The 26,708-nt window shown below is 40.2% G+C and overlaps 1 protein-coding gene across 45 annotated transcripts in view; it reads left to right on the top strand.

Annotated features, from left to right (window-relative positions):
- The window catches only part of APBB2 (amyloid beta precursor protein binding family B member 2), a 398,003-nt gene that overhangs the window by 175,055 nt on the left and 196,240 nt on the right, over nt 1-26,708 (top strand). For all 45 annotated transcript variants that reach the window (XM_063664510.1, XM_054486425.2, XM_063664494.1 and 42 more), the window contains 2 exons: nt 3,901-3,969; nt 22,495-23,310. In XM_063664510.1, coding sequence (XP_063520580.1) covers nt 3,951-3,969; nt 22,495-23,310 — 835 coding nt within the window. In that variant the 5' untranslated portion in view covers nt 3,901-3,950. The remainder of the gene's footprint in view (nt 1-3,900; nt 3,970-22,494; nt 23,311-26,708) is intronic.

The raw sequence follows: 26,708 nt of genomic DNA, 5'->3' as shown, positions 1-26,708 counted from the left end.
AATACTTGATCTGTATTTAAATTTCATAAAATTTAGAGTTGAGGAAGCAGACTCACCTACCTAGGAAGTTCCAAACCTACTTAAATGTTTTCCAGTAAGAGTCAAATATCAACTTATAAATCTGTATTTAAATTAATTGTAGTTAAATAAATTCAGTTGTCGGTTGCGCTACCTTTTAAGTATTCAATAGCTTCTAGGTACTAGTAGATAGGGACTGTATTGGACAGCACAGCTGTATATTGTTCTTAAAAGCCATCATTTGTATAGTGTTTTCCTATTTTCCAAGTGCTGCTTTGATATCTTCTCAGGTTATTGTTTATGTAGAATTAGTCCATGCCCCTAAGTTCCTCTCAGAAACTGTTTTAATTAGATGAGATTCATTCATCAAGGATATAAGTGCCTATGCGAAAAAGTTCTGCATATTTGTACCTCATCCCCAGGGCCAGGAAATGCCTTGCACATTCTAGGTGTTTAATAAATGTTTATCTACCTAAATCCTAGTTGGTCCTCAAATTGCACCTTAAATTTGACTTTCTCAGGCAAGCATTTCCTGACTCTCCAGTCTGGCCTGTGGTTTTTTTGTTGCATTTTCTCTTATACCTAAGTTATTTTCCTCCAGAACTTATTTATGATGTGAGTAACTTTGTGATTAATATCCATCTCCCCAACAACTAGGCTGTAAGTTCCACAAGAGGGTAAATGTGTTTTTACTCACTAAAGTATCCCCTGCTCCTAGCATAATGCATGACACATGGCAGGTATGGAGTAAATATGGCTCAGATAATAACTCTGAGCTATTTATAATATGAAGTCATTAGCAGAATGTCTAATTCTTAACTTTATAGAAGTTGGAGTTTGGTCAGGGAAACAGGAATATTTATTTTAAGGATTATATACACTAAGGACAGTCATCCCTCGGTATTTGAGGGGAATTGATTCCAAGACTCCCTTCAGATAACAAAATCTGGGGATGCTCAAGCCCCTTAAATAAAGTGGTGTAGTATTTGCATAGAATCTATGCAGCATCCTCCTGTATACTTTTTATTTTTTAATTTTTTTTAGAGATAGGGTGTCACTCTGTTGTCCAGGCTGGAATGCAGTGGTGCAATCATAGCTCACTGCAAGCCTTAACCTCCTGGGCTCAAGTGATCCTCCCACCTCAGCCTCCTGAGTAACTGGGATACAAGTGTGTGCCACCCCACCCAGCTAATTTTAGTATGTTTTGCAGAGACAGGGTCTCGCTGTGTTGCCCAGGCTGGTCTCAAACTCTTGGGCTCAGGTGGTCCTCCCACCTCCGTCTCCCAGTGTGCACGGGCTGCTGTACCTGCCCCTTCCGTATACCTTAAATCAACTCTAGATTACTGATGATACTTAATACAATATAAATGCTATGTAAATAGTTTTGCTGTAGTGTATTGTTTAAGGAATAATGACAAGGAAAAAAAAGTCTGTACATATTCAGTACAGATGCAACCATCACAGGCCTAACTTTCTGATCCTCACTTGGTTGAATCCATGGATGTAGAACCCGAGGATACGGAGGGCCAACTGTATGCAGATTCTTAGTTTTTGTTCAAGCCTTTTCAGAATGCTCACGCTAGTATGCCTTTTTTGACTTTCTCTCTACTGGTATTCATTTTCTTGAGTATCTATTACTTCATCTCTTTCTCTGCATAGCATTTAAGGTGCACTGAAGACAAAAACTACAACGTAAGAAAAGGAAAATGGAATTGTGAAATATGTTTAAGGAACTGAGCAGAAAGTTACAGGGCAAAGACAGAGGAGCACAAGAGGAGGCATCACTTGCTGTTTCAGGACAGTTTAGAATAAACCCACCCTTTTAATTACACCAGAGTAATGAGCCTTACCCACAGTTTGTGAAAATATAATTAACAATGTATCTTGGCTCAGTAGACCAGGTTGTCAGGTCATTATCAGAATCATAAAGTTGGAAGTGATGCCCATTAAAGGTTGCTAGTTTGGAAAGGTTAGATTAGAATTTAGAGTTTTTGCAAATATAAAGCTTTTTCTATTTAAGTTGTGCTTTAGAAAACCTCTAGCGTTTGATTTTTTTCTTTTAACTTTTCATCGAGGTGTAATATGCATACAGAAATGTGCACGTAAGAGTACAGCCTCATGAATTTCCGCATCTCGATTAAAAAAACATGACATTCCCAGTGTCCTACAAGCCACCCTCTTGTTTCTTCCCTACCCCACCCCCAATCATCCTGATATCAATCTGTTTTTCCTGTTTTTGTAATTCATATAAATAGAATCATACAGTATCTGTATTTGATTTAATATAACATATTATCATTCTGAGTGACATTCCTGATAGCAACTCATTGAAAACAAGGTCTATTTTCAGTTTTCCTTATTATGTATTATTTTGGTAAACTGGCAGCTTAGCAATGTTTCTAGATCTTTCCATTCCTTTAAGAAATTTTCCATGTAAATGCAGCTGCATGTGAGTATACACCTAGGTGTGTGTGCACATGTATTTATGTGTACGCTTTTTAAAAATGTTACTCAAATTAGATCATGCTTTGCTATGCATATTATTCACCTCTTGGTGATGCATCTTAAAACCCTTTTTGGCCAGGCGTGGTGACTCACGCCTGTAATCCCAGCACTTTGGGAGGCCAAGGTGGGCGGATCACTTGAGGTCAGGAGTTCAAGACCAACCTGGTCAACATGGTGAAACCCCGTTTCTACTAAAAATACAAAAATTAGCTAGGCGTGGTGATGCGTGCCTGTAATCCCAACTACTCAGGAGGCTGAGGCAGGAGAATAGCTTCAACCCGGGAGGTGGAAGTTGCAGTGAACCGAGATTGTGCTGTTGCCCTCCAGCCTGGGTGACAGAGCCAGACTCCGTTGCAAAAAAAAAAAAAACAAAAAACCAACAACCCCTTTTATATAGGCTCTTGTAGATCCACTTCATTTTTCCTAAGGGCAGCATGGTACTTCATTGTATGGATGTATTATCATCTAATGAACCAGCTGTGCACTGAAGAACATCTAGGTGGTTACTGGTCTTTTGACTTCAGAAGAATAGAATCCACATTAGCTTGTCTGTGAAATAAATTATCAGAAGTGGAATTTCCGAGCAGTGGGATCCATGCATTCAAAACTTGCTCAGATATTTGTAAATGGCTCTCCAAAGAATTTTGCCAGCTTTTATTCTCACCAGCAAGGTTTGAAACTACCTGTTTCCAGTGTCCTGTTCCTTAGATTGTGGTATTATCTGGCTTATTAATCTTTCCAGTCTGATATAGGAAATCCAGTTAGACATTGTTATTTAAATTGGTATTTTCTTAAGTTTTGAGTGAAGCTAGTGATTTATGTTTATTCAACATTTGTGTTTCTCTTGGGACTTGTTTCTTTTCTTATTCTCCTACAGACTTGTTCATATTTTTCTTAATGGTTTCAAGGGACTCTTTCTATATAAAGGAAATTAACCCTTTTATGTCATCTGTGGTGGTAATTTTTTCTTCAGTCTGTTTTTTGCTTTTATCGTGTTTATAGTCACTTTTTTCTAAACAGATGGTTTTAATTTTTACGTGGCAAAATGTACCAATTTTTTTTTCTTTAGTGGTGCTGAATTGTATGTGTGTGTGTGTGTCATGAGAAAAAGCATTGGAAACTTGAGACAGAAAGGTAGGTTAGGCCTACCATGAAAAACATCCTCAATAAATGGTTGTAGGAAATGTGGCTAAGTAGGAATTCAAGTTTCAATCAAAAGTGGTATGACCAACTATAAACAAACAAAAATTTGGACATTATCTGCCAAAATTTGTTTGGTATATATAACAGCTTTTGGAGAGATTTTCACTGCTATGCTTTTCTTTCTTTTATGCTTTATTTGGAGTTTTAATTTCTCAAATGATCCCTTTTTTTTAGATTTCAAATTATAACGTATTTCCTGCACCATTGCTGACGCCCGGTGATCCATGTCAGAAGTACTTCCAGGTCAGATACATTTTCTCATATTTCAATGCAGAGAAGCAGTTGAATATTAAAACTTAAAAAAAAAGATAATGTTTAATGTTAAACTTATGATTTGCTAAAATAACATGTTTTTTAATTTCATTGTTCTTCACTAATGTAATAGAAAAATGAATCTTTAAAATCAAGTAGAAGAATTAGTTGGACTTAACCATGTTTGTGTAATAATTGCATGAATACTTATATCATAATGTAAAAATATTTTAGTTGACTGTGACAGGAGCTTAAAACTGTCAAATTTTACGATCTAGTATTGTACATTACAGCCTGGGTACTACTGAAATGTGAACAAAGGAGTAGGTGTTGGTGTTGAGTCTCTCAATCTGCATCTTATTAATAGCTTGTAGAGTTTGCTTAGACAGAACCCCCCCACCCCCCGCCCCCAACACTGAATGTATTCTCCTTGGGTCTAATCAGCAGATTAATTTCAGGCCTTAGGAAAACGACCTTAATTTTATTGTACATCCCTTTTTTGGTCTCATGATAGATGCTAGTCTACACACAACGTGGTGTGGGATTTAATCCCTAGCCTCACAGTTACGTAATAAGGAAAAAGCAATTGCAGTAACATTTCATATTAAACATCATATAGGACTTCAAGTGACAGATAGATCTGGATAGATTTCATATTTATTAGGGCACATATTGCTCAGCAAGTTCTGAGTTTTTAAATAAGTAGATTTAAACCATTGGCAAATAGATACTAATGTCCCTAAATTCTAAACTTATTATTAAATATAATCAAGCCGTTTTCTCCTTTATATGACATTTTTCATGTTATATTTCAACAAAGAACTAAAATAAAACATAAGAAACACCAAGCTCAGTAGAGTTATATGAGAGGCAACGAATATTCTTTTATAAAAAACAGCCAAAAACTATGACAAACCTGAGTTCACACAGGAAAATCAGCGTCTTAGAGCTGGTTTTTAGAAGCCATCTAATCATAGTGTGATGATTTGGGGGGGGTATGGATTTTGTCAATACATATTTTGTCAATACATATTGAATAGATATATGAATTTTGTAAAAATCAAGATAAATACATATGTTCTTTAGAAAATAGATTTTAAATGTTGAGAATAATTTCTTTAGGGATCCTTTAACTTTTAAAATCATATTTTTATGAGATAGGTTATGAATAGATTATTATTATAGTCTTATCTTCAAGGTACACTAGTATGAAAACATTAAAATAAAGCTGGCAAGTGTATAAAATGATGTGTGTTCCTCTAAGTGAAGGTGGACTAATCAAATAACTTCTAGAAATTTCCTGTTCTTGCTATATTTTGTTATGCTGATGTTTTCATTCTTCATGCTGGTGCTCAAACAGCTTTATTCTTTGGTGGTTATGTAAGAGATACTGAAACAGTTATCTAGCCTGGTTTTTAAATAAAAGCTACTACTCTCATGCATCGGTATGACATAACACATTTTACAGGGAAAGAGGTATTCCTAGTTCAGTGGAAAATCCTATTCCAGCCATTTTTTCACTTGAAAATTCAAATGGTGACTGGTGAGAGAGGGTCTTGACTAATAAGTGGGGTAAAGTTTGCCTTCAGTTCCTTTTTCTAACTCTAGGGAACTGTGACTACTGGGACATCTTTTAAAAACAAACATGCCAGAATTTATTTATTTATTTATTTATTTATTTAAATTTTTTTTGAGACAGAGTCTTGCTCTGACACCCAGGCTGGAGTACAGTGGCACAATCTTGGTTCACTGCAACCTTTGCCTCCCAGGTTCAAGCGATGCTCCTGCCTCAGGCTCCTGAGTAACTGGGATTACAGGCATGTGCCATGATGCCCAGCTAATTTTTGTAATTTTAGTAGAGACAGGGTTTCACCGTGTTGGCCAGGCTGGTCTTGAACCCCTGGCCTCAAGTGATTTGCCTGCCTCAGCCTCTCAAAGTGCTAGGATTATAGGTGTGAGTCACCACGCCCTGCCAAACATACCAGAATTTATACCATTGTCTGCCTTTGAAATTCCTATTGACCCTTCAGGATTCAGCTCAGGAGTCCCTTCTGAGCAGGCCTTAGCCCATGATATCAACTAATTACCCTATTTTAAGGATCCTGTTATTGTTTAACATTTTTTCGCTTTCAGAATGGATTTGGGGCCCAGCTTATCAGTAGTAACTCAAGAAAATATGTGACATTTCTTTATAGCTCACCTACTTTTTTTTTCACCTAAACCAATATTCTCAAGCTGGATCATCATCAGGCTTCCCTGTAAGTCTAGAGCTCTATTTAAAAAAAATTATCTTTGAAAGTCACTGAGGCTTTATTAAAGAATGGAAACAGCTTAGAAATTGAGCAGGGAAGAGAGCTAGGTGTGGTGGTGCATACCTGTAGCTCCAGCTACTTGGGAATCTGAGGCGGCAGGAGGATCGCTTGAGCCCAGGAATTTGAGGCTGTAGTGCATGATGACTGTGCCTGTGAATGCACTCCAGCCTGGGCAACATAGTGAGACCCTGTCCCTTAAAGTAAAAAAGAAATTGAACAGAGAAAATGTCCTTGGAATATAATTTCCAAAGTTGACTACTCCAAAGGTCTTAATTCTTACTTGAATATATACATTCTACTTGTGCTTCCTGAATAACTGATCATCACATCTGCCAGGTGTTATGTTGGGAATGGCAAGCTTTCCCCCATCTGGAATGCCTTTTTCTTTCTTGTCCACTGCTGGGCTCCTTTCCACCCTTCAAGATCCGGCTCAGCTCTTCTTTTTGTTTTGAGATGGAGTCTAGCTCTGTTGCCCAGGCTGGAGTGCAGTGGTGCGATCTCAGCTCACTGCAACCTTTGCCTCCCGGGTTCAAGTGATTCTCCTGCCTCAGTCTCCCGAGTAGCTGGGACTACAGGCGTGTGCCACCATGCCTGGCTAATTTTTTGTATTTTTAGTAGAGACAGGATTTCACTGTGTTAACCAGGATGGACTTGATCTTCTGACCTCGTGATCCGCCTGCCTCAGCCTCCCAAAGTGCTAGGATTACAGGCATGAGCCACTGCGCCCAGCCAGCTCTTCTTTTTGTGGGAAGCCTTCCCTGAACCTCTCTCCTCATCCCTAACATGGTGTTCTCGTAAGACCCTCTGCCACCTTCAGCCATTGTGAGTTTGTGTAATCTGATTTTCTGCCAAATCTGATTTTCTTTTTTAGAAAATAACATTTCTTACTTATTTTTTATAATCGACAAAAACATGTGTATGTTTATTGTATACAACATGTTGTTTTGAAATGTGTATATATTGTGGAATGTCTAAATCAAGCTCGTTAAGATTGAGTTTGTTAAAAAGTATGTGATACATCTGTCTTGAATCTCAGTTCCACTTCAAACATTGAACAGAGTGAGTCCTCAGGCATTTAAGTTTAATGGGACACAAGAAACCCTCAAGTGGGTAAGATCTGGCTGTATCTGACACTCTGCATCAGCAGTGTGACATTGCTTGCCTAGTTAGAATATTCTGAGGTTCAAATCCTGCCATCTCCTTGGCCCGGTGACCCAAGCTGCCTTATGGATAACTTTTGCCTCTTTTGTTCACAGAGTTCTTATCATTTTTGTCACATTGAAGGTTTCCTTTCATGAGTAGTTTCGGGAAGCCAGCTTTATTTAGCCTCTCCCTCATAAAAGGAAAAGAAAAATCAGAGTTTATTTCATTTCCTTAATACTTTGTGGTCTAGTTCAAACGGTGACGTTCCTCAGGGTAGAAGTTTCACTATTAACTCTTCAGTGGAAATGAAATTGCATAGCAGAAAAACAAAAATGAAGCAAATGTGAAGTTTCATTCAAGCATGGGGCAAACATTGGACTTCCTTTGGCCCATTTATCAACCCTGGGCCCATTTGTCAGTTTCCAATTTTATAAGCATGTCGCGGGAGTAAAGGGAGAGCAGCAGGTTATTGAAGAGAGAAGTTCTTTTCATTACTCACAAACTCTTTCTTTGACAAAAGGCTAAAGGTCTTAAAAAAGCGAAAAGGAGGAGGGGGAAAGCCAGGTTTAACTACAGGATGCAGCACAGGTTTGTATTAGGATGTGGTCTGAGTTACAGGGCCAGTCGGCCTGGTTATATCTGTGCCGGGGCCTTTGTGGCTGGGATCGAGAGAAGCTGTGCAAGTCACGAAATTAAAGTGATCCTGGCTTATCCGGTTTTGCTTAGGTTTCATAAAAAATACTTTATGTATTAACGAGGGCTCTTTTAGTTGCAAAACAGAGAAAACCTAGCTCCAAGTGGCTTAGGCAGAATAAACACATAAATCTATCGACCTGAGAAGTCCAGCAGTATCATATTTCAGGCATGTCTTATTTTAGGGATTCAGTCATTAGGGCTTGCACACTTTCTCTCTGTCTCTTGGCTTCGCTTTCTTTGGTACAGTCATGCTGGGGCAGGTTATCTCCTCATGGTGACCTCTTGAAGCTCTAGGCTTACATTTTCTAGTTCAAGAAAAAGAGAAAAGAGAGCACCACTCTTATCCTTCTGGCAAGTCTCATGGTTGGCTTCATGTGGGTCATACGCTTTTCCTTGAACCAGCCACTAGAGCCGTGGGGATTTGCTATTGTGATTGGCTGTGCCTTGGCCGTGTGCCTCCTGAAATAAGGAGTACAGTCATCTCTGCCTGAAACACATGGGCCTAATCCCTAGAGTGTGCGCTCCATAGGTATCTTTACTTCGTCGGTTTTGTTCACTGCCATATCCTCAGCACTTAGAAGCATATCTGGCATGGAGTAGTGCACAAAAAATATCTGTTGAATGATTGAATGGGTGTAGGGGAAGGCTGATTCCCCAAGAAAATTTGCGAGGCTTTTAACAGAAAAGGAGGAAACACATGCCAGGCTATAATAAATGTTTCTCCATCATGCATGCAGGCGAGCAATGACAGCAGTAATATTAGCTCTTGTCACACTCTTAAATCTGAACTTATACCCACCTCTGGAATAGGAATCGATCCTCTTGAATTGATGTTGGAGCTTCATAAATCACACTCAAAATAGCATGATGAATAGACGTGGAGGGGATGGCAGAATCACTGGGGGCCCCATCCACCTGCCAGGAATACAAGAGAACCACCTTTATGCTAAAAACTAACCCTCATTGTTACTGGCATTTTGGTTATTCATTCCTCATTCACTTTTGCTTATTTTGTTCACTGCTGTGTTCTTGGCCTTGGTACATAGTAGGCTCTTGGTAAATATTTAATGAATGAATGAGGAAATGAATTAAGGAGTCAAAAAACATTTATTGAGTCTTCTTATATGCTAGACTTTATAATAAAAGGAACTGGAAATTCTGGAAAATGAAAGGGAAATGAAAAGCATAGCCCCAGTGAAATACCATTTCACACCAACTAGGATGGCTATAATAAAAAAGAGACAATAACAAGTGTTCACAAGGATGTGGAGAATTTAGAACCCTTATACACTGTTGGAGGGAATGGAAAATGGTACAGTGGCTTTGTACTACAGTCTGGGAGTTCCTGAAAATGTTAAATATATATATATATATATATATGTAATGTGATATGTTTATAAAAATATAAAAATGTGTGTGTGTGTACATACAAAAACAAGTTACTGTACTCAGCAGTTCCACTCCTGAGTACACACCCAAGACAATAGAAAACGTGTTACTGAAACACCAGGGATTCAGTCTAGGTCCTGCTGCTCACTGCACAGAAACCCACATCACTGAGAGGGCGGGTATTGCTAAGGAAGAAGGCTTTAATCGGGTGCTGCAGCTGAGAAGATAGGAGCTCAGTCTCAAATCCATCTCCCTGACCAACTAAAACTAAGGGTTTATATAGTAGGGAAGAAATGTAACAAACTGTAACAAAACAGGATCTAGGTAGGAGCAAGGAAGCAATTAGGATGAATGAGGGTTCCCCCATCTCATTGTCTGGATGCAATGATCTGGTGAGTTTCCGTTCTTTGATACTTTTTTTTTTGGAGAGACCTGAAGGTCATTTCCTGAGGAAGGATCTCAGATAAAACAAATATAAATTTCTTTTAAGACCAGAAGGGTCAATTTCTATGTTTATCAAAAAAAGCTATCTGTAGGACTATTGGGTCAGTTTTACATATCCATAGAAAAGAAACTTGTGTATGAATGTTAACTCACAATAGCTAAAAACTGAAAACAAACCAAATGTCCTTTAACCAATGAACAAATAAAATGTAGTATAGCCAAATGAAATATTATCCAGCCATAAAAAGGAATGAAATACTGATACATGCTACAACATGGATGAACCTTTAAGATACAGTAAATGAGAGAAGCCAGTCACAAAAGATCTCATTATATGATTCTGTTTATAGGAAATGTCTTTCATCACCAAGTTCACAAAAACAAGGTAGATTAGTGTTTGCAGGGGTTGGAGGGAGGGACGAATGGGGCGTGACTGTTAATGGGTACAGGATTTCATTTTGGGTGATAAAAATGTTCTTGAATTAGATAGTATTAATGGATGCACAACTCTGTGAGTAAACTAAATAGCACTGAATTGTGTACTTTAAAATATGGTATATAAGTGTATGATATAAAAATTTTTTAACTTTTAGGTTTGGGGGTACATGTGAAGGTTTGTTACATAGGTAAACACATGTCACGGAGGTTTGTTGTTCAGATTATTTCATCACCTAGGTATTAAGCTCAGTACCCAATAGTTATCTTTTCTGCTCCTCTCCCTCCTCCCATACTCCATACTCCAGTGTCTGTTGTCTCCTCCTTTGTGTTTGTAAGTTCTTATCATTTAGCTCCCACTTATAAGAGAAAACGTGCTACTTGGTTTTCTGTTACTGCATTAGTTTTCTGTTCCTGCATTAGTTTTCTAAGGATAATAATCTCCAGCTCCATCCATGTTCCTACAAAAGACATTATCTTGTACTTTTTTATGGCTGCATAGTATTCCATGGTATATATGTACCACATTTTCCTTTCTTTCTTTTTTTTTTGGAGATGGAGTCTCGCTCTTTTGCCCAGGCTGGAGTGAAGTGGCACGATCTTGGCTCAGTGCCACCTCTGCCCCCCAACCCCAACCCCAACCCCCCACCATCCCAGCTTCAAGAGATTCTCTGGCCTCAGCCTCTCAGCCTCCCAAGTATCTGGGATTATAGGCATCCGCCACCACACCCAGCTAGTTTTTGTATTTTTAGTGGAGACAGGGTTTCACCATGTTGGCCAGGCTGGTCTCGAACTCCTGACCTGAGGTGATCCACTCACCTCAGCCTCCCAAAGTGCTAGGATTACAGGCACGAGCCACCATGACCGGCCCACATTTTCTTTATCCAGTCTGTCATTAATGGACATTTAGGTTCATTCCATGTCTTTGCTGTTGTGAATAGTGCTGCAGTGAACTTTCATGTCCATGTGTGTTTATGATAGAATGATTTATATTCCTCTGGGTATATACCCAGTAACGGGATTACTGGGTCGAATGGTAGTTCTGCTTTTAACTTTTTGAGAAATCGCCACTCTGCTTTGCACAATAGTTGAACTATTTCACACTCCCACCGACAGTGTATAAGTGTTCCCTTTTCTCCGCAATCTCGCCAACATGTTATTTTTTGACTTTTTAGTAATAGCCATTCTGATTTGATTTGCATATTCTTTAGTGATCAGTGGTATTGAGCTTTTTTTCATATGCTTGTTGGCCAAATGTATGTCTTCTTTTCAGAAGTGTCTGTTCATGTCCTTTGCTCACTTTTTAATGGGTTTGTTTTTCTCCTGTAAATTTGTTTAATTAAATTCCTTATAATGTTGTGGGAGTGAAGGAGGACCGGAGAGATCACGGTGAAACATGAGGATTTTTATTGCGTGCACTCAGACCCAGCGGATTAACATCCAAAAACTGGGCCAGGAACAAAGACAGCACTTGAACTTTAGACACACTTCTGAAAGGGGGTGAGCTAGCCTGAAACAAGTTTACAGTGGCGCAAATCGTAATGGCATGAAAGCAAGGATACAGAGGCAGAACAAAGGCAATTAATTAAATTGTGACATGTTCGTAACTCAGGATTACGTGTGACTCTTCCTGTGCGGTCCAGATGGCTGTTATGGAGGCTTGCTCTAGTGCCTTGCACAGGCTTATCTCTTAACCTTCGCTATGGCGCCTAGATGGCTGCAGCCCAGGCCTGCTCAGGCATGTCTTATAATCTTCACTGTGCTGCTTAGATAAAAACAGAATACTCAAGTTACCAGAAAACAGGAATCTGTAAACTCATAAGTTTACTCATAGGGGAAACGAAAATTTGTTTTCTTCTCCCTATGTTGAGTGAGTGCTGGGAGAGTCTCCAGAGCACATTCCTTTGAGCTCTGGCTCTTAGATAATATTATTGAGACTTCACCTGGGTCCAGGTTTTGCCTGTTACTGCCTTTGGGATGAGTCACCCTAATATAGAAAACTTATTTTTCTCTTTTTAATTTTATTTTTCTTTCTTTAATTTCCTCCCTCAATAGGTGCTGGATATTTGATCTTTGTCAGATGCATAGTTTGAAGATAGTTTCTCCCATTCTGTAGGTTGTCTGTTTACCTTGTTGATAGTTTCTTTTGCTGTGCAGAAGCTCATAAGTTTAATTAGATCCCACTTGTCAATTTGTTTTGGTCGCTTTTGGTGTCTTTGTCATGAAATCTTTATCCATTCCTTTGTCCAGGATGGTATTGCTTAGGCTGTCTTCCAGGCTTTTTATAGTTTGGGGTTGTACATTTAAGTCTTTAATACATCTTGAGTTGATTTTTGTATACGGTATAAGGAAAGGGTCCAGCTTCAGTCTTTTGCATATGGCTAGCCGGTTATTTCAGCACCATTTATTGAATAAAGAGTCTTTTCCCCATTGCTGTTTTTTGTCAGCTTTGTTGAAGATAAGATGGTCATAGATGTATGGCTTTATTTCTGGGCTCTCTATTCTGTCCCATTGGTCTGTGTTCCTGTTTTTGTGCCAGTACCATGCTGTTTTGAGTACTGAAGCCCTGTAGTATAATTTGAAGTTGGGTAACATGAGGCTTTCAGCTTTGTTCTTTTTGCTTGGGATTGCCTTGGCTAATTGGACTCTTTTTCGGTTCCATATGAATTTTGAAATAATTTTCTTTAGTTCTGTGAAGAATGTCAATAGTTTGATAGGAATAGTATTGAATCTGTAAATTGCTTTGCACAGTGTACCCATTTTAATTATATTAATTCTTCCTACCCATGAGCATGGGAAGTTTTTCCATTTGTTTGTGTCTTCTTTGATTTCTTTGAGCAGTGTTTTGTAATTCTCATTGTAGAGATCTTTCACCTCCCTGGTTAGCTGTATTCCTAGGTGTTTTATTCTTTTTGTGGCAATTGTGAATGGGATTACCTTTCTGATTTGGCTCCCTGCTTGGCTGTTGTTGGTGGATAGGAATGCTAGTGATTTTTGTACACTGATTTTGTATCCTGAAACTTTGCTTAAGTTGTTTATCAGCTGAAAGAGCTTTTGGGCTGAGTCTGTGGGGTTTTCTAGATATAGTATATAAATTATATCTCAATGAAGCTGTTATTTAAAAAAAATGAGTGGAATAGTCACTTTCCTCAAGGCGTTTGCAATTTAGAAGAAGACATAGACATAGGATCTAATCATAGAAGTCTGCAACTTCTTATTTACTGAGGAAGTATGCAAGAACTGCTAACTCATGCCCCCATATTTGACAACATGCTTGATGCTTTTCAGATCAAAAAATGAGCTTTGAGCTGATAGGATTGCAACTGATGAACAGTCATATTTGACAGGGAAGTACCCCATTCTGCTCTAGGTTACAAAACATATGCCTTTGACTCTAAATAGCCCATGTTCTTTTGGGAGTCACGGTAGAGTTGAGTAAGAATTTATTTGAGCTGAGACTGAGGAGCAAGATAAATTGGTCTATACATTATATTAAAGGATTTTATTTTAACTCTTGCTCAGATGCTACATGGGGTAACAGCTGAGATAACTAACTGATCATTGATCGCCCTTTCTCTGATATCAGTGCGTTTTTCAAGGAAAGGAAAGATGAATTTCCTGTTGACTTAACTATTAATAACAGTGGTTTCCTTTCAGTGTTTAATAAGAAACTGTCAGAAATTCTGCCTAGACATTTTATGTCAACATTTCTTGAGATGTTAATGAAACACTTGCCTTTCCCGTTTTACTTGAGGATTTATTCTCCAAACATTTATGACTGCCTACTCTGTGCTAGGTCTCTGTGCTGGTTGGTAGAGGTCACAGTCTAGTGGGAAACTTAAACAGGTTAATAGTAAAAGTAAAACAGCATGAGTGATGCGGTAATAGAGATGCATTTATGAAGGTGTGAGAATTGTGAGAAGGAGACTCCAGAGGGACAAGAGAAGGCTTCATAAAGAGGTGACATCTTTTCTGAATCTTCCGAGTAGTAGGAATTTGCTGGAGGGAGGGAAGGGTACTGAGAATGTGTGGAAGGACAAGGAAGATGATGTATGCAATCAGAGCATTCCATGTGCCTCTGAAATAATTAACTCCGTGTACATCATTTTATTCTTCCCAGATCTCACACTTCCTAGTCTAGTGGTTCTCCAAATTGGCTGCAGATTAGAATCACTGCAAGAACATTTTAATGCCCTGACTGGGCCCAATCCCAGAGGAACTGAATCAGAATCTTAGAAGTATTTTTGTGAGTGGGGCCTAGGCATCTATACTGTTTTAAAAGCCCCCCGGGTGGTTTTTACATGCGGCCAGGGTTGAGAACAGTTCCTCATTCCCTTTACATCTGTTCCTCTGTGTCTGGAATTTATTCCTTCTGGTGGCTTCTTGGTCTCACTGACTGCAAGAATGAAGCCATGGACCCTTGCGGTGAGTCTCACGGCTCTTAAAGATAGTGTGTCCGGAGTTTGTTACTTCAGATGTTCAGATGTGTCCAGAGTTTCTTTCTTCCAGTGGGTTCATGGTCTCGCTGACTTCAGGAGTGAAGCCACAGACCTTTGCAGTGAGTGTTAAGATGGCGCATCTGGAGTTGTTTGTTCCTGCCAGTGGGTTCATGGTTTCGCTGACTTCAGGAATGAAGCCACAGACCCTCACAGTGAGTGTTATAGCTCATAAAGGTAGTGTGGACCCAAAGAATGAGCAGCAGCAAGATTTATTGTGAAGAGTGAAAGAACAAAGCTTCCACAGCGTGGAAGGGGACCCGACCGAGTTGCCACTGCTGGCTCAGGTGGCCAGCTTTTATTCCCTTATTTGGCCCCACCCACGTCCTGCTGACTGGTCCATTTTACAGAGCACCGAATGGACCATTTTACAGAGGGGTGATTGGTGCATTTTTACAGAATGCTGATTGGTCATCTACAATCCTTTAGCAAGACACAGAGCACTGATTGGTGCATTTTTACAGAGTGCTGATTGGTGCATTTACAATCCTTTAGCTAGACACAGAGCACTGATTGATGCGTTTTTACAGAGTGCTGATTGGTGCAATTACAATTCTAAAGCTAGACACAGAGTGCTGATTGGTGCATTTACAATCCTCTAGCTAGACAGAAAAGTTCTCCAAGTCCCCACTCGACCCAGGAAGTCCAGCTGGCTTCACTTCTCAATCCCCCCTCTAAACAGGATACCCCACCTGCTGTTGGGAATTGGGTGATGACTGCTCTAGCTACTTCCTGCTGGATAGGGGCAAAGAAGGGGCCCTGCAGTTATAGTGTCCTCTAGAGAGGAACTCTTTAGGCCAGTGAAAGGGTCAGCGGGTCGATTCAGGGGTCCTCGGTAGAAGTTGTTAGTTGAGCTCATTTGGGGTTCCATTTGTAAGACCATCTGTAGCTTGATGGCCTCGATTCCAGAGGAAACAAATTTGACAAGGAGGTTAAAAATACAGGGCCCGAAGGTGAGTAATAGCAAGATGGTTGTCACGGGACTTAGAAAGGGGAGAAGCCATGTTGCTTAACTCCAGAGGTTGGTATAAGAGTTTGAAAGGGGTTGTCTGATTTCAGAAGCCTTTTCCTGTAAACGCTGGGCAGCATTTCTTACTATCCCTGACCTGTTAGTGTAAAAACAACACTCTTCCCCTAAGAAGGTGCAGCAGTCCTCCTTTCTCAGCAGTGAGGAGGTCTGTGCCTCAGCGGTTTTGGAGTGTCACTGCTGCCAGAGAGTCTATTTGGGATTGTAGAGTAAGGATAGATTTCATTATTTCTTGCAAATTGTCTGAGAAATCCTTTGGGAGTGCGTGGTAATAGGATAATACATGTTACACTGTTAACTTTTAGCAAACTTTACTTTTTTTGAAAACCTTATAAGTTTGGGATTATCTTATAAGTTAATATGGACTGAACGCCCTGGGTTCTTTGCTGTTAATAAGATCTCGTTCAGTCCATATTAACTTAGAATTGGTATAGATGGCTCCTTCCTGATTCTGTAAGTACTTTAAGGTTTGGCTGAGGTCAAACAGCTGGCACGTTTGAGCAGACCAATTATTAGGCAGTTTTCCTAACTGCTTCTACAGGAGTTCCCTTATCACTTACTGAATACCCATTGTGTCTTTTTTCCTTAATCACCTGGGAGGAACCATCTATTGTCCTGTCCTGAAGGAGTTCCTCCTAGCTCTAGTTGGACCTTTGTATGGTAATTAGTTGAGATTTAGATCCCCTGTTAGGAAACCTGCGGGGTTAAGGATTTTTGATAGGAAGGCTATGGGTTGTCAGTGGCCTCAGTGCTTTCCAGCTACGCCCTTGTTTACACTGGCAACAAGGTGGTATTGGAGTGTTACAGGGTTACAGAGAAGACCTTCAATTATCAATTATAGTTTTTAAATTTACCCTGGCTTTTAAAGGAATAGGGTACACTGTTTTTTCTTTACTACTTCTGTCTCTTTCTCGCTGACTCCTTTGTCTCTTCCTCTCTTTCCTTCTCTCTTTGACTTTCTGTCTCTCTGTCTCTTCCTCTCTCTCTTTCTGTCTTTCCCCCCTCTCTCTTCGACTCCTTGTCTGTCTCTTCCTCTCTCTGTCTCATTCTCTTTGTCTCTCTGTCTCTTCCTCTCTCTTTCTTGGACTTTCTGTCTCTTTGTCTCTTTCCTTTCTGCTGCCTCTGCCAGCTGCTTATGCTGCTGTTCTCCTGTCTCCTTCCCCTTTTGATGGCTTCGGCATTGGAAGACTGCCATCTCCTTGGGTTTTTGCACTACATGCAAAAACCTTTTCCTTTTCTCCCACTTCTTTACCGTTTCTACCGTGCAGTCCCCTCATTTCCTGCTTTCTCCAGGCCAGATCCCAGGGCGCATCCTCATCTGTTCATCTCATCACGCCCGACGCCTTCATCATCTTCCCTTCTGTGACTATTTCTGAACATTGTCCCCCTTTTTAAGTTTCCTGCTACACCACACCCCTAGACTGTTTCCTCTCTGGGAAAAGTTTCTCTTCATAGAGAAAATTAAGGCTGTCAGTTTTGCTTTTGCTTGGTTTTGTGTCACTGTAGTGACACACGTGTCTGTCCTTGTCCTTACTGCCTCTCTTCCCTCCTAACGTGAAGTGACCCTTATCTTGGGCAGTGCTGCTTCCAGTCCGGTCTTGTCCCTTCTCTTCTCTCATCACGTGGATTCTACCTTACTGTTCTGTTACTCTTTCGTGTTTCCACTTTTCCTCTCTTTATTGACTTCTGCTTTTACAGCCTTTAAACAATAAACCATAACTAAGAATCTCATCTTTAAAAAGTAAAAAGTCCCTCCCATAACCCTGGGTCATCCTCCAGCTACTGTCCTGTCTCCCACAACTTTGTTGTTAGTGAAGCTCCTTGAATAAAGTTCACTCTGCCCACCTCTGCCATTCTCCTGAAGCTGATACGATAGAAGTCACCAGTGTCTTTCTAACTACTCAATTCACCAGACTCTTCAATCCTCACTTCTGAATCCAAGTGGCTAATGGGAACCTTATCTTTCTGCCCTGGTCAAGGGATGATTGACCAGAGCTGGAACTGCGGTAGTGGGAGAGTAAGACTTTCACCCCCATACCTAAGTCTCTTGTGACTACCTTGTCCTCTCCCACTTTCTGGACTGGACTGTTGCAAAGAACCTCCCAACTGGTCCTGCTTCCCTTTGGTAAATGGCAGAGTCCACTCTAAGGCCAGAGAATGAGCCTAAAAATGGGGCCAGCCTACTTCTTTGTTGGTTCAGGAGACACTGTCTGTGTACCTCTTTCCACTGTTTCTCTTATCACCACTGATGTTTTAATTGCCTGGTTTACATTACTTCTTTAATGTCTTTTCATCATAGTCATCGCCTTCTTGGAGAATATACTAGAGGAAAAAGGCTCAACATATGCACAGATATAACACACACACACTCAGAATGTACACATCAACCTTCCATTCATTCTTCCTGCTGTTGCCTCAGGGTCAAGTCCAAAGTGTTAGAGCATGCTTCAGAAGAACCCCTGCCTTTGCCCTTCCCCTCCATCATACCACCTCTCCTTTCATGTCTCGATTTGTTCAGGCTCCCTTGATGATAATCCTCCCTTCCCTGAAGATCCTCTCCCAACCCTAGGTGAGTAGCCCACTTATTCCTCTGCCCACCAGTCACCCTGGGTGATTTCTGTGACTTTATTGTGTGTTTTTCTTCTACAAGTCTGAAAGCACTTAGCAGGTGGGAACTTTATGTTCCTTGGTTTTCCAATTCCTAGCACAGTACCCAGCAAGAAGAAAGTGCTCAGTCAGTGGTGGCTTGAGGTATGGTGGTCAGAAATAAAAGTGTGCAAGGAAGGAGGGAGCTATAAGATTATAATAATCCCTAACATGTATTGAGCTCTTACAGTATGCCAGCCATTATGTCAAAGGTTTGACAGTCATCTGTTTTAGTCCCCAACAAAACTCAATGAGGTGTAGATACTATTATAATTTCATTTTACAGCAAAGAAATAGGAGTTTAAGTAACTTGTTGGCTGTGTTAAAGAGTTTGGTCTTATTTCTTAGGCCTTTTGATTCCAAAGAAAACAGTTAAATATTAGAAGGTTTAAAGAAACATTGTAAGATTTTCTTTTATTTAAAGAGAAACACAAACCTCTATCCTCTTAAACCCGAGGAATGTATATTTTTTTTCATAATTAAATCTTTATAGACCCAACTTATTTGTTCCTTCTTAGTCTCTTTCCTCTCTGTGTGTCTCTGCAACAAGACCATTTCAATCACTTGGACCAGTTAGAGTGGAGGGTAATCTGGGGGCCCTGGTAGGCAGCCCCGCGCTATATTATTTGCGTACAAAGTGGTGAGTGGAGCTCACATTTATTGTTATAAACTCGTACAAAGTGGTGAGTGGAGCTCACATTTATTGTTATAAACTCCCTGTAGGCATTGCTCATTTTACTTGTCATGTAAACCAGTTACTATTATTATCCCCATTTTTAACCAGTAAGTAGCTCGGATAGGTCTTGAGCCTTTCTCTCTTTGACCATGAGATCTGTGCTCTTAACCCTTACAGCATTTCCTCTCACTTGGGGCTGCTTTCTTGCAGCCTTGATCTTTCTAGGATTTTGCTAACCTCTAGCTACTTCATGACCCTTTTGAGCCCAAGGACTTCCTAAGCTGATATGTAACTCCTAGAGGAACTCCATAGTTCATGGGATTAGTTTGGCTGCCTTAGCTCTAGAATTGAACTTTTTCTTTTGCCTCCACATGATACCATTATTTAATATCTAAGATATTACTCAAACTGTGTTCAGGCTTCGATATATAAAAACAACATATACAGGCTGGGCCTGGTGGTTCACGCCTGTAATCCCAGTACTTTGGGAGGCTGAGGTGGGAGGATTACTTGAACCCAGGAATTTGAGACCAACCTGGGCAACAAAGTGAGACGGGTTTCTACAAAAAGTCAAAAAATTAGCCAGGTGTGGTGTATACGCCTGTGGTCTCAGCTGCTTAGGAGGCTGAGGTAGGAAGATCGCTTGAGCCTAGAAGGTTAAGGCTGCAGTGAGGCATGTTCCTGCCACTTGTACTCTAGCCTGGGTGACAGAACAAGACCCTGTCTCAAAAGTAATGATAAATAAATAACCAACCCTGTCTCAAAAGTAATAAGTACGTAAATAAACAAACCAATAAATATGGCGTATACAGAGCTGCATTTTTTCATCCAGTTTGTATTGGATGGTCCTTTTCTATCCAGCCTCTTCCCCCTCCTGCCTGCCCTCCATTATTTCTAGCAAGCAGAAGAGTTACATGGCCCCCGAGAGGGTAATGGGATCCCAAAGACTGTGAAAATGTGGCTAGAAGTCTTTTTTTTCTTTTTTGTTTTTTGAGACGGAGTTTTTCTTGTTTCCCAGGCTGGAGTGCAATGGTGCGATCTCGGCTCACTGCAGCCTCTACCTCCTGAGTTCAAGTGATTCTCCTGCCTCAGCCTCCTGAGTACCGGCATGTGCCACCATGCCTGGCTAATTTTGTATTTTTAGTAGAGGCAGGGTTTCTCCATGTTGGTCAGGCTGGTCTCAAACTCCAGACCTCAGGTGATCTGCCCGCCTCAGCCTCCCAAAGTGCTGGGATTACAGGCGTGAGCCACCACACCCGGCTGTGGCTAGAAGTCTTAATCTGTCATATTGAGGATATAAAAGTTACTTAAATATTAAAAATCACCTAGAAATTCTGATGGTATTCTCTCTGAAAATATGTATGGTTATAAACAAAGTAAATAAAAATATCTCCCTAATAACATTGCTAGAATGTATAATAGTACCTAGCACCATAAAGCAGCCTAATATAAATGTTTTGCCATGCCTTTTAGGAAGCCAGCAGATTTGCACTTTCTCATAATCTCACTCTAAATACCCAAGAGTCTAAAAATAACTTTCTCTCATGTATCTATGCTCTGGATATGTGTCTCAGGGAAAACTTCATATAGGTTTCAGGTAGGCCCTTCTCATATGAAATGCCACTCTTGAGTGAAATTGAATTATAAATTGAAACATATGTTTCCCATAAAATGGTATAATAGTTGTAGCCAAACGGTAATAAAAAAAATTTTTTTTAAATTTAATTGTCAAGAGTATTGTTTAAAAGGCAGAAACCTTCCATTGGACTGGGTGGAGGAAAAGGACATTTTGAAAAAGGAAAAACCACACTACATTCTCTGTTTCTGTAAAATGAGGCCTAAGAGCTAAGGTGAGGTGCTGGGTAAGAAGGAATCCCGATAAATAATAACTTCAAAGAATGGGGCCCAAGATCCTAACCCTTGGGGTTACAGCCCTTGACTCTCTTATGGGCCACATGGTCATTCTGTTATAAAAATGGCCATGGCCTAGAGTGGAGGATTGATGTTGCCTTGCTTCCTGGAAGCATAGGGACTCTAGAATGAGTAACTTTTTTCTAAAATTGCCCAACCTAAGTATTTGATGATGGAGAGATACCTCTAAGCTCCCAAACAGGGAAATTCTTGCCCTTCTCTCCTGCGAAGATCCCTGTTTTGCCTGGGGGAGGAAGAGGGAATTGTCAGAATATAATTTCAGGAATTTCAGGAGCTGTGCTTTGGTTCATCTGCTGGTGAGGTAGAGATCATCAAAGTCTCTGTGGAGGGCAAAAGGATCAGATAAGAAAGAAGTCACTCCTTATAGACTGAGAAATCTGAAACCTTAGGAATTCTTGCTGATGAATTTTATTCCCTTCTAGTCTAAGAAACCCTTCTTTCTTCCCAGCGAGAGACATATAGAATAAATCACTAACAGCGCAAACAATATTTGAGATAAATGCAGTTGCCAGATAGTTTCCTAGGAGTTCTGCAGAGGCACGTGATGACTGCAAACATCTGAGTCTGTATTTTAATTCAGTGGAATATATTCAGACTCCTCTGGGAGCTCTAACATGTTGTCTGTAGCCAAGGGCTCAATGCTACAGTAATAGTTTTGTGTGCGTGTGTACGTGTTCTTCAGAAATTAAGCCATTTCTTCAAAATTTCAGTTTAGTACAAACAGTTAGCCCAGGTCAAAAATGTTCACCAAGACATTAGCAAACTCTAATGCAGGGTTAGTTTTCCAGGCATTCAGAACACAGTTTCTAAACGTGGTTGAGAAAAATTACCTTGGATGTATGGAGCATCATTGAACAATGACCTTTCAGGTTAATTAAGAAAGCTGAAGCCCCAGAGGAATCTTGAGCAATTTTTTGTTGTTGCCTGAAGGAACCAAAGAATAAAAATGTAGTGGGAATATTTGGAAAGGGGATGATTTTTCAAGCTTGTAAAAAATGAAGACCAGCCACCAGAAGAAAATGCTTTTATGTGAATTCAAAGAGAAATGCTTTTTTATTTTAAGTAAAATTTAGGTCCTCAGACTTCTTAGCTTTTCTATTAATTGGCTTTTGGTTATCCACGTTAAGCCCTTTGTTTGCTCCTATTTAATATAGGAACAAATGGTGAAATAAAGAGGAAAATGGGTCCATTCTATGAGAATGTATGTGCACTGGAAGCATTTCTTCTTTTAGTTTTCTATATAAAAATATTTACTCACACTGTATACTAAGTAGTTTAATCATGGCAGGTGTCTAATGACCTTTTTTTTTTTTTTTCCAGCTGACTCAGGTGTCGACACCTTGGCAGTGTTTATGGCCAGCAGCGGAACTACAGACGTCACAAATCGCAACAGCCCAGCCACACCACCAAACACCCTTAACCTCCGATCCTCCCACAATGAACTGTTGAACGCTGAAATAAAACACACAGAAACCAAGAACAGCACACCTCCCAAATGCAGGAAGAAATATGCACTAACTAACATCCAGGCGGCCATGGGCCTCTCGGATCCAGCTGCACAGCCCCTGCTGGGAAACGGCTCTGCCAACATCAAGCTGGTGAAAAATGGGGAGAACCAGCTCCGTAAGGCTGCAGAGCAAGGGCAGCAGGACCCCAACAAAAACCTGAGCCCCACTGCAGTCATTAACATAACTTCTGAGAAGTTAGAGGGTAAAGAGCCCCACCCACAGGATTCCTCGAGCTGTGAGATTTTACCCTCCCAGCCCAGGAGAACTAAGAGCTTCCTAAATTACTATGCAGATCTGGAAACCTCAGCCAGAGAACTAGAGCAGAACCGAGGCAACCGTCATGGGACTGCGGAAGAGAAATCCCAGCCAGTCCAGGGCCAGGCCTCCACCATCATTGGGAATGGCGATTTGCTGCTGCAGAAACCAAACAAACCCCAGTCCAGCCCTGAAGACGGCCAAGTAGCCACAGTGTCATCCAGCCCAGAGACCAAGAAGGATCATCCGAAAACAGGGGCCAAAACCGACTGTGCACTGCACCGGATCCAGAACCTGGCACCAAGTGATGAGGAGTCCAGCTGGACAACGTTGTCCCAAGACAGTGCCTCCCCCAGCTCACCGGATGAAACAGGTACCCCTGGGGAAGGCATAGCCTCAGCTGGCACTTTCTTTTGATGTTTTCAGCTATTGGTGGAGTAAATCTCTAGACTGACCAAAAATGTCCATTATGCAGAGAGGAACGTGAGCATCTTGCGGTAAAATTGGGCAATTTATTTGCAAAATATTACTGCTTTCCTCAACCATATTTTAGGTTAGTTTCATTTTGGATCATGCATAAAGTTGTTTGTTCTGGGAAGCATTTTTGTAAAATAAACAGATACTTGGTGTTAAGTACAGTAAAATATCATGTATTTAGAAGTTACACTTGCAGTGCATAGGTAGACCATTTCTATATGCTATCTAGAAATACTGGGTTTTGGTAAGCAAAATAATAAAAGAAACAAAGTTGTAGGGGGAAGGATATAACCCAATTAAGAGAACTATTTTAAAGGCTTCAAAAGAACTTATTTATGGTGAAGCTCATAAAAAGTTAAAACATTAGCCGTCTGTTCATTAAAGGCATTTCTCTTTTTGACATTTACTGAGGAGTATTTTATTAGCCTTAAGTAATATTTAAAAGTGGGAAAATGGTATTTCTTGAAAAATATATTCAGAAGTTTAGGCTTTTAACTAGTCTAATTGAGACCAGTCTTTCTGGACTTTTGTCTATATTTGTAATATTTTGGATTTGTCGGAGGTGTTAAAATGGTGACAGAAATGAACAGGATCCTAAAAGTCAGCTACTTTAAATATCATTTTCTTATAGCTCCCACTATACTGATTGTAAGATTGAAGAATGTGGAGAACCTTATTGTATCTGAATTCAGCGTAAACAAGCACTCAGAAAGGCTAATTTTTTAAAAGTAGTCCAGCAGTTCCCCTAGTGGGTCCCAGGACTATGTTAATATAGATATAACAAAGAAAATAGATACAACCACCAGGGAAGGAAATCACATTTTTACAATCTATAAGGTAGATAAATTACAAGGACTAAAGTTAAGGAAAAGAAGAGTTAAGACATTAACTTATTTAAGAAGAAAAAAAAGTAGCTTTTTTGAAGTGCCCTTTAAAAATCCCAGTACTTTCAATGATGCATACTACTGTGGGATGTGACGGTAGGGAGGTTGAGATGAGGCCATTTCATCTCATAACGGTCTGGCCCTGCACATTATTGGAATCATAATTATGTTCAGTAATGTCCCTGAGTTCACAGCTCTCTATCCTTTTTACTCATTTAGAGAATTCATATCCTGAAGCTGATAGACATTGTCACCTGCTGGAGTTTGAATCTATTAATACATGAAAGACTCCTTGCACATCTTCCAGCCAAGCTCTACCTCCTGTGTTCGGCGTTTACTGACACCTTGCTGTCTCCCTCTGGTCATGGCACCCTTTCTGTTACTCTTCCTGGTGTAGCCGGTTCTGTTGTAGTTAAGTTTTAAACTAACCTAAAGTTTTGTTCAGGCATGGTGGCTCTTGCCTGTAATCCCAGCACTTTGGGAGGCTGAGGCAAGAGGATCACATCAGCCCACAAGTTCAAGACCAGTAAGACCCCATCTCTCCTCCTCCAAAAAAATTAGTTGGGCGTGGTGGACAGTGGCATGTGCCTGTAATTCGAGCTACTCAGGAGGCTGAGGCAGGAGGATCACTTGACACCAGGAGTTTGAGGCTGCAGTGAACCATGATTATGCCATTGCACTGTAGCCTGGGTGATAGAGCGAGACTCTGTTTCAAAAAACATAAATGTATTTTTAAATGAATAATTAAGCTGCCTCTTCCCTTCACCCTAGGCCCCTTTCCCAGTGATGACCATTACCTTATGTTTTTATTTCCTCTCAGAAAACATTTGAGTCATAGATCCGCATATTAATAATAAATTTTAAGGCTGGTATGGTGGCTCATGCCTGTCATCCCAGCACTTTGGAAGGCCAAGGTGGAGTGATTGCCTGAGCTCAGGAGTTTGAGGCCAGCCTGGGCAACATGGTGAAACCCCTTCTCTACCAAAACATAAAAAATTAGCCAGGCATGGTGGCGGGTGGCTGTAGTCCCAGCTACTCGGGAGACTGAGGCACAAGAATTGCTTGAACCCATGAGGCGGAAGTTGCAGTGAGCCAAGATCCCGCCACTGCACTCTAGCCTGGGTGACAGGCGAGACTCCATCTCAAAAAATAAAAGGCCAGGTGCAGTGGATCACCAGGTCAGGAGTTCAAGGCCAGCCTGACCAATATCGTGAAACCCCGTCTCTACTAAAAATACAAAAATTAGCTCGGTGTGGTGGTGCATGCCAGTAGTCCCAGCTACTCAGGAGGCTGAGGCAGGAGAATTGCTTGAACCCGGGAGACAGAGGTTGCAGTGAACCAAGATCGCGCCACTGCACTCCAGCCTGGGCAATACAGCAAGACTCCATCTCAAAAAAAATTAAAAAATAAAATAAAATTAAATTAAAATTTAAAAAATATAACAATAATAATCAATTTTAAAATTTACCTAAATGTTGTGATGATTTTTTAGAATCCTTATGTTTTAGAGATATATACTAATATAAAATACTAATCTATGTCATAGTGTAACATATATAATACAGTATAACACATACTGATAGAAACAATATTGTATATGGTGTTTTCTCCAAAATAATTGGGATTAGAAGGATAAAAAAATAAACAAAATTGCCCATAAGCTGCTGATTGTTAAAGCTGCATTATGGGTAAGTGCGGGTTCATTATTCTATTCTCTAATTTTGTATGTTTAAAATTTGCCACAATAAATAGTTAAAACCAGGAAAAAGTTACTCCAATTAGATTGTTTTATGAATGCTTTGCTTTTTTTCACGTAAGAACATATTTTGTAGATCAGTCCATTTTTCTACTTCAGTCTTTTTAAGTATTATGTATACTATTCCACTATATACAAGTTCCACGATTTATTTGGCAAGTTCCCTGCTGATGAGTATTTAGGTATTTCTGTCCATAGCCCCTTGGCTTATTGAGTGCTGGTGTCAGTAAGGGCCTGTGGAGAGGGCAAAGTTTATGCACTCCACTTTACCTACTGGGACTCTTGAAATGTACATGTTAACTCCCTCTTTCCAGGAAGACTTTCAGGGGTCCCTCTGCTGTGACACTTACCACTCGTTTGCTCAGTGTCCTGACATTACTTGCTGTTGGGTTTCCACAGAACATCTTACAGTGCTTGGCCTGTGATGAGAACTGGATTAGAGTTTTTTGACATGTTAAGAAGATATGCTTAGTTTTCTCTCTGAAAGTTGGTTTTGACAGGATGATGGTGGCCCTTGATAAGTTGCTGAGGATAGGTATTTCAAATCAGATATGCTTGAAAGAATGTATTAGCTGTGACTGAAAAGCAATGAGATTGTGTTTTTAAAAAATATGCTAGAAGCCAAACCTATGCCAGCCTTCAAAATGTTCACTT

This window comes from Pongo pygmaeus, chromosome 3 (genome assembly GCF_028885625.2).
Source record: "Pongo pygmaeus isolate AG05252 chromosome 3, NHGRI_mPonPyg2-v2.0_pri, whole genome shotgun sequence".
In the NCBI taxonomy this organism is placed as follows: domain Eukaryota; kingdom Metazoa; phylum Chordata; class Mammalia; order Primates; family Hominidae; genus Pongo; species Pongo pygmaeus.
The sequence above is the reverse complement of the archived record's forward strand: the minus strand, read 5'-3'. Positions and strand labels throughout refer to the sequence as shown.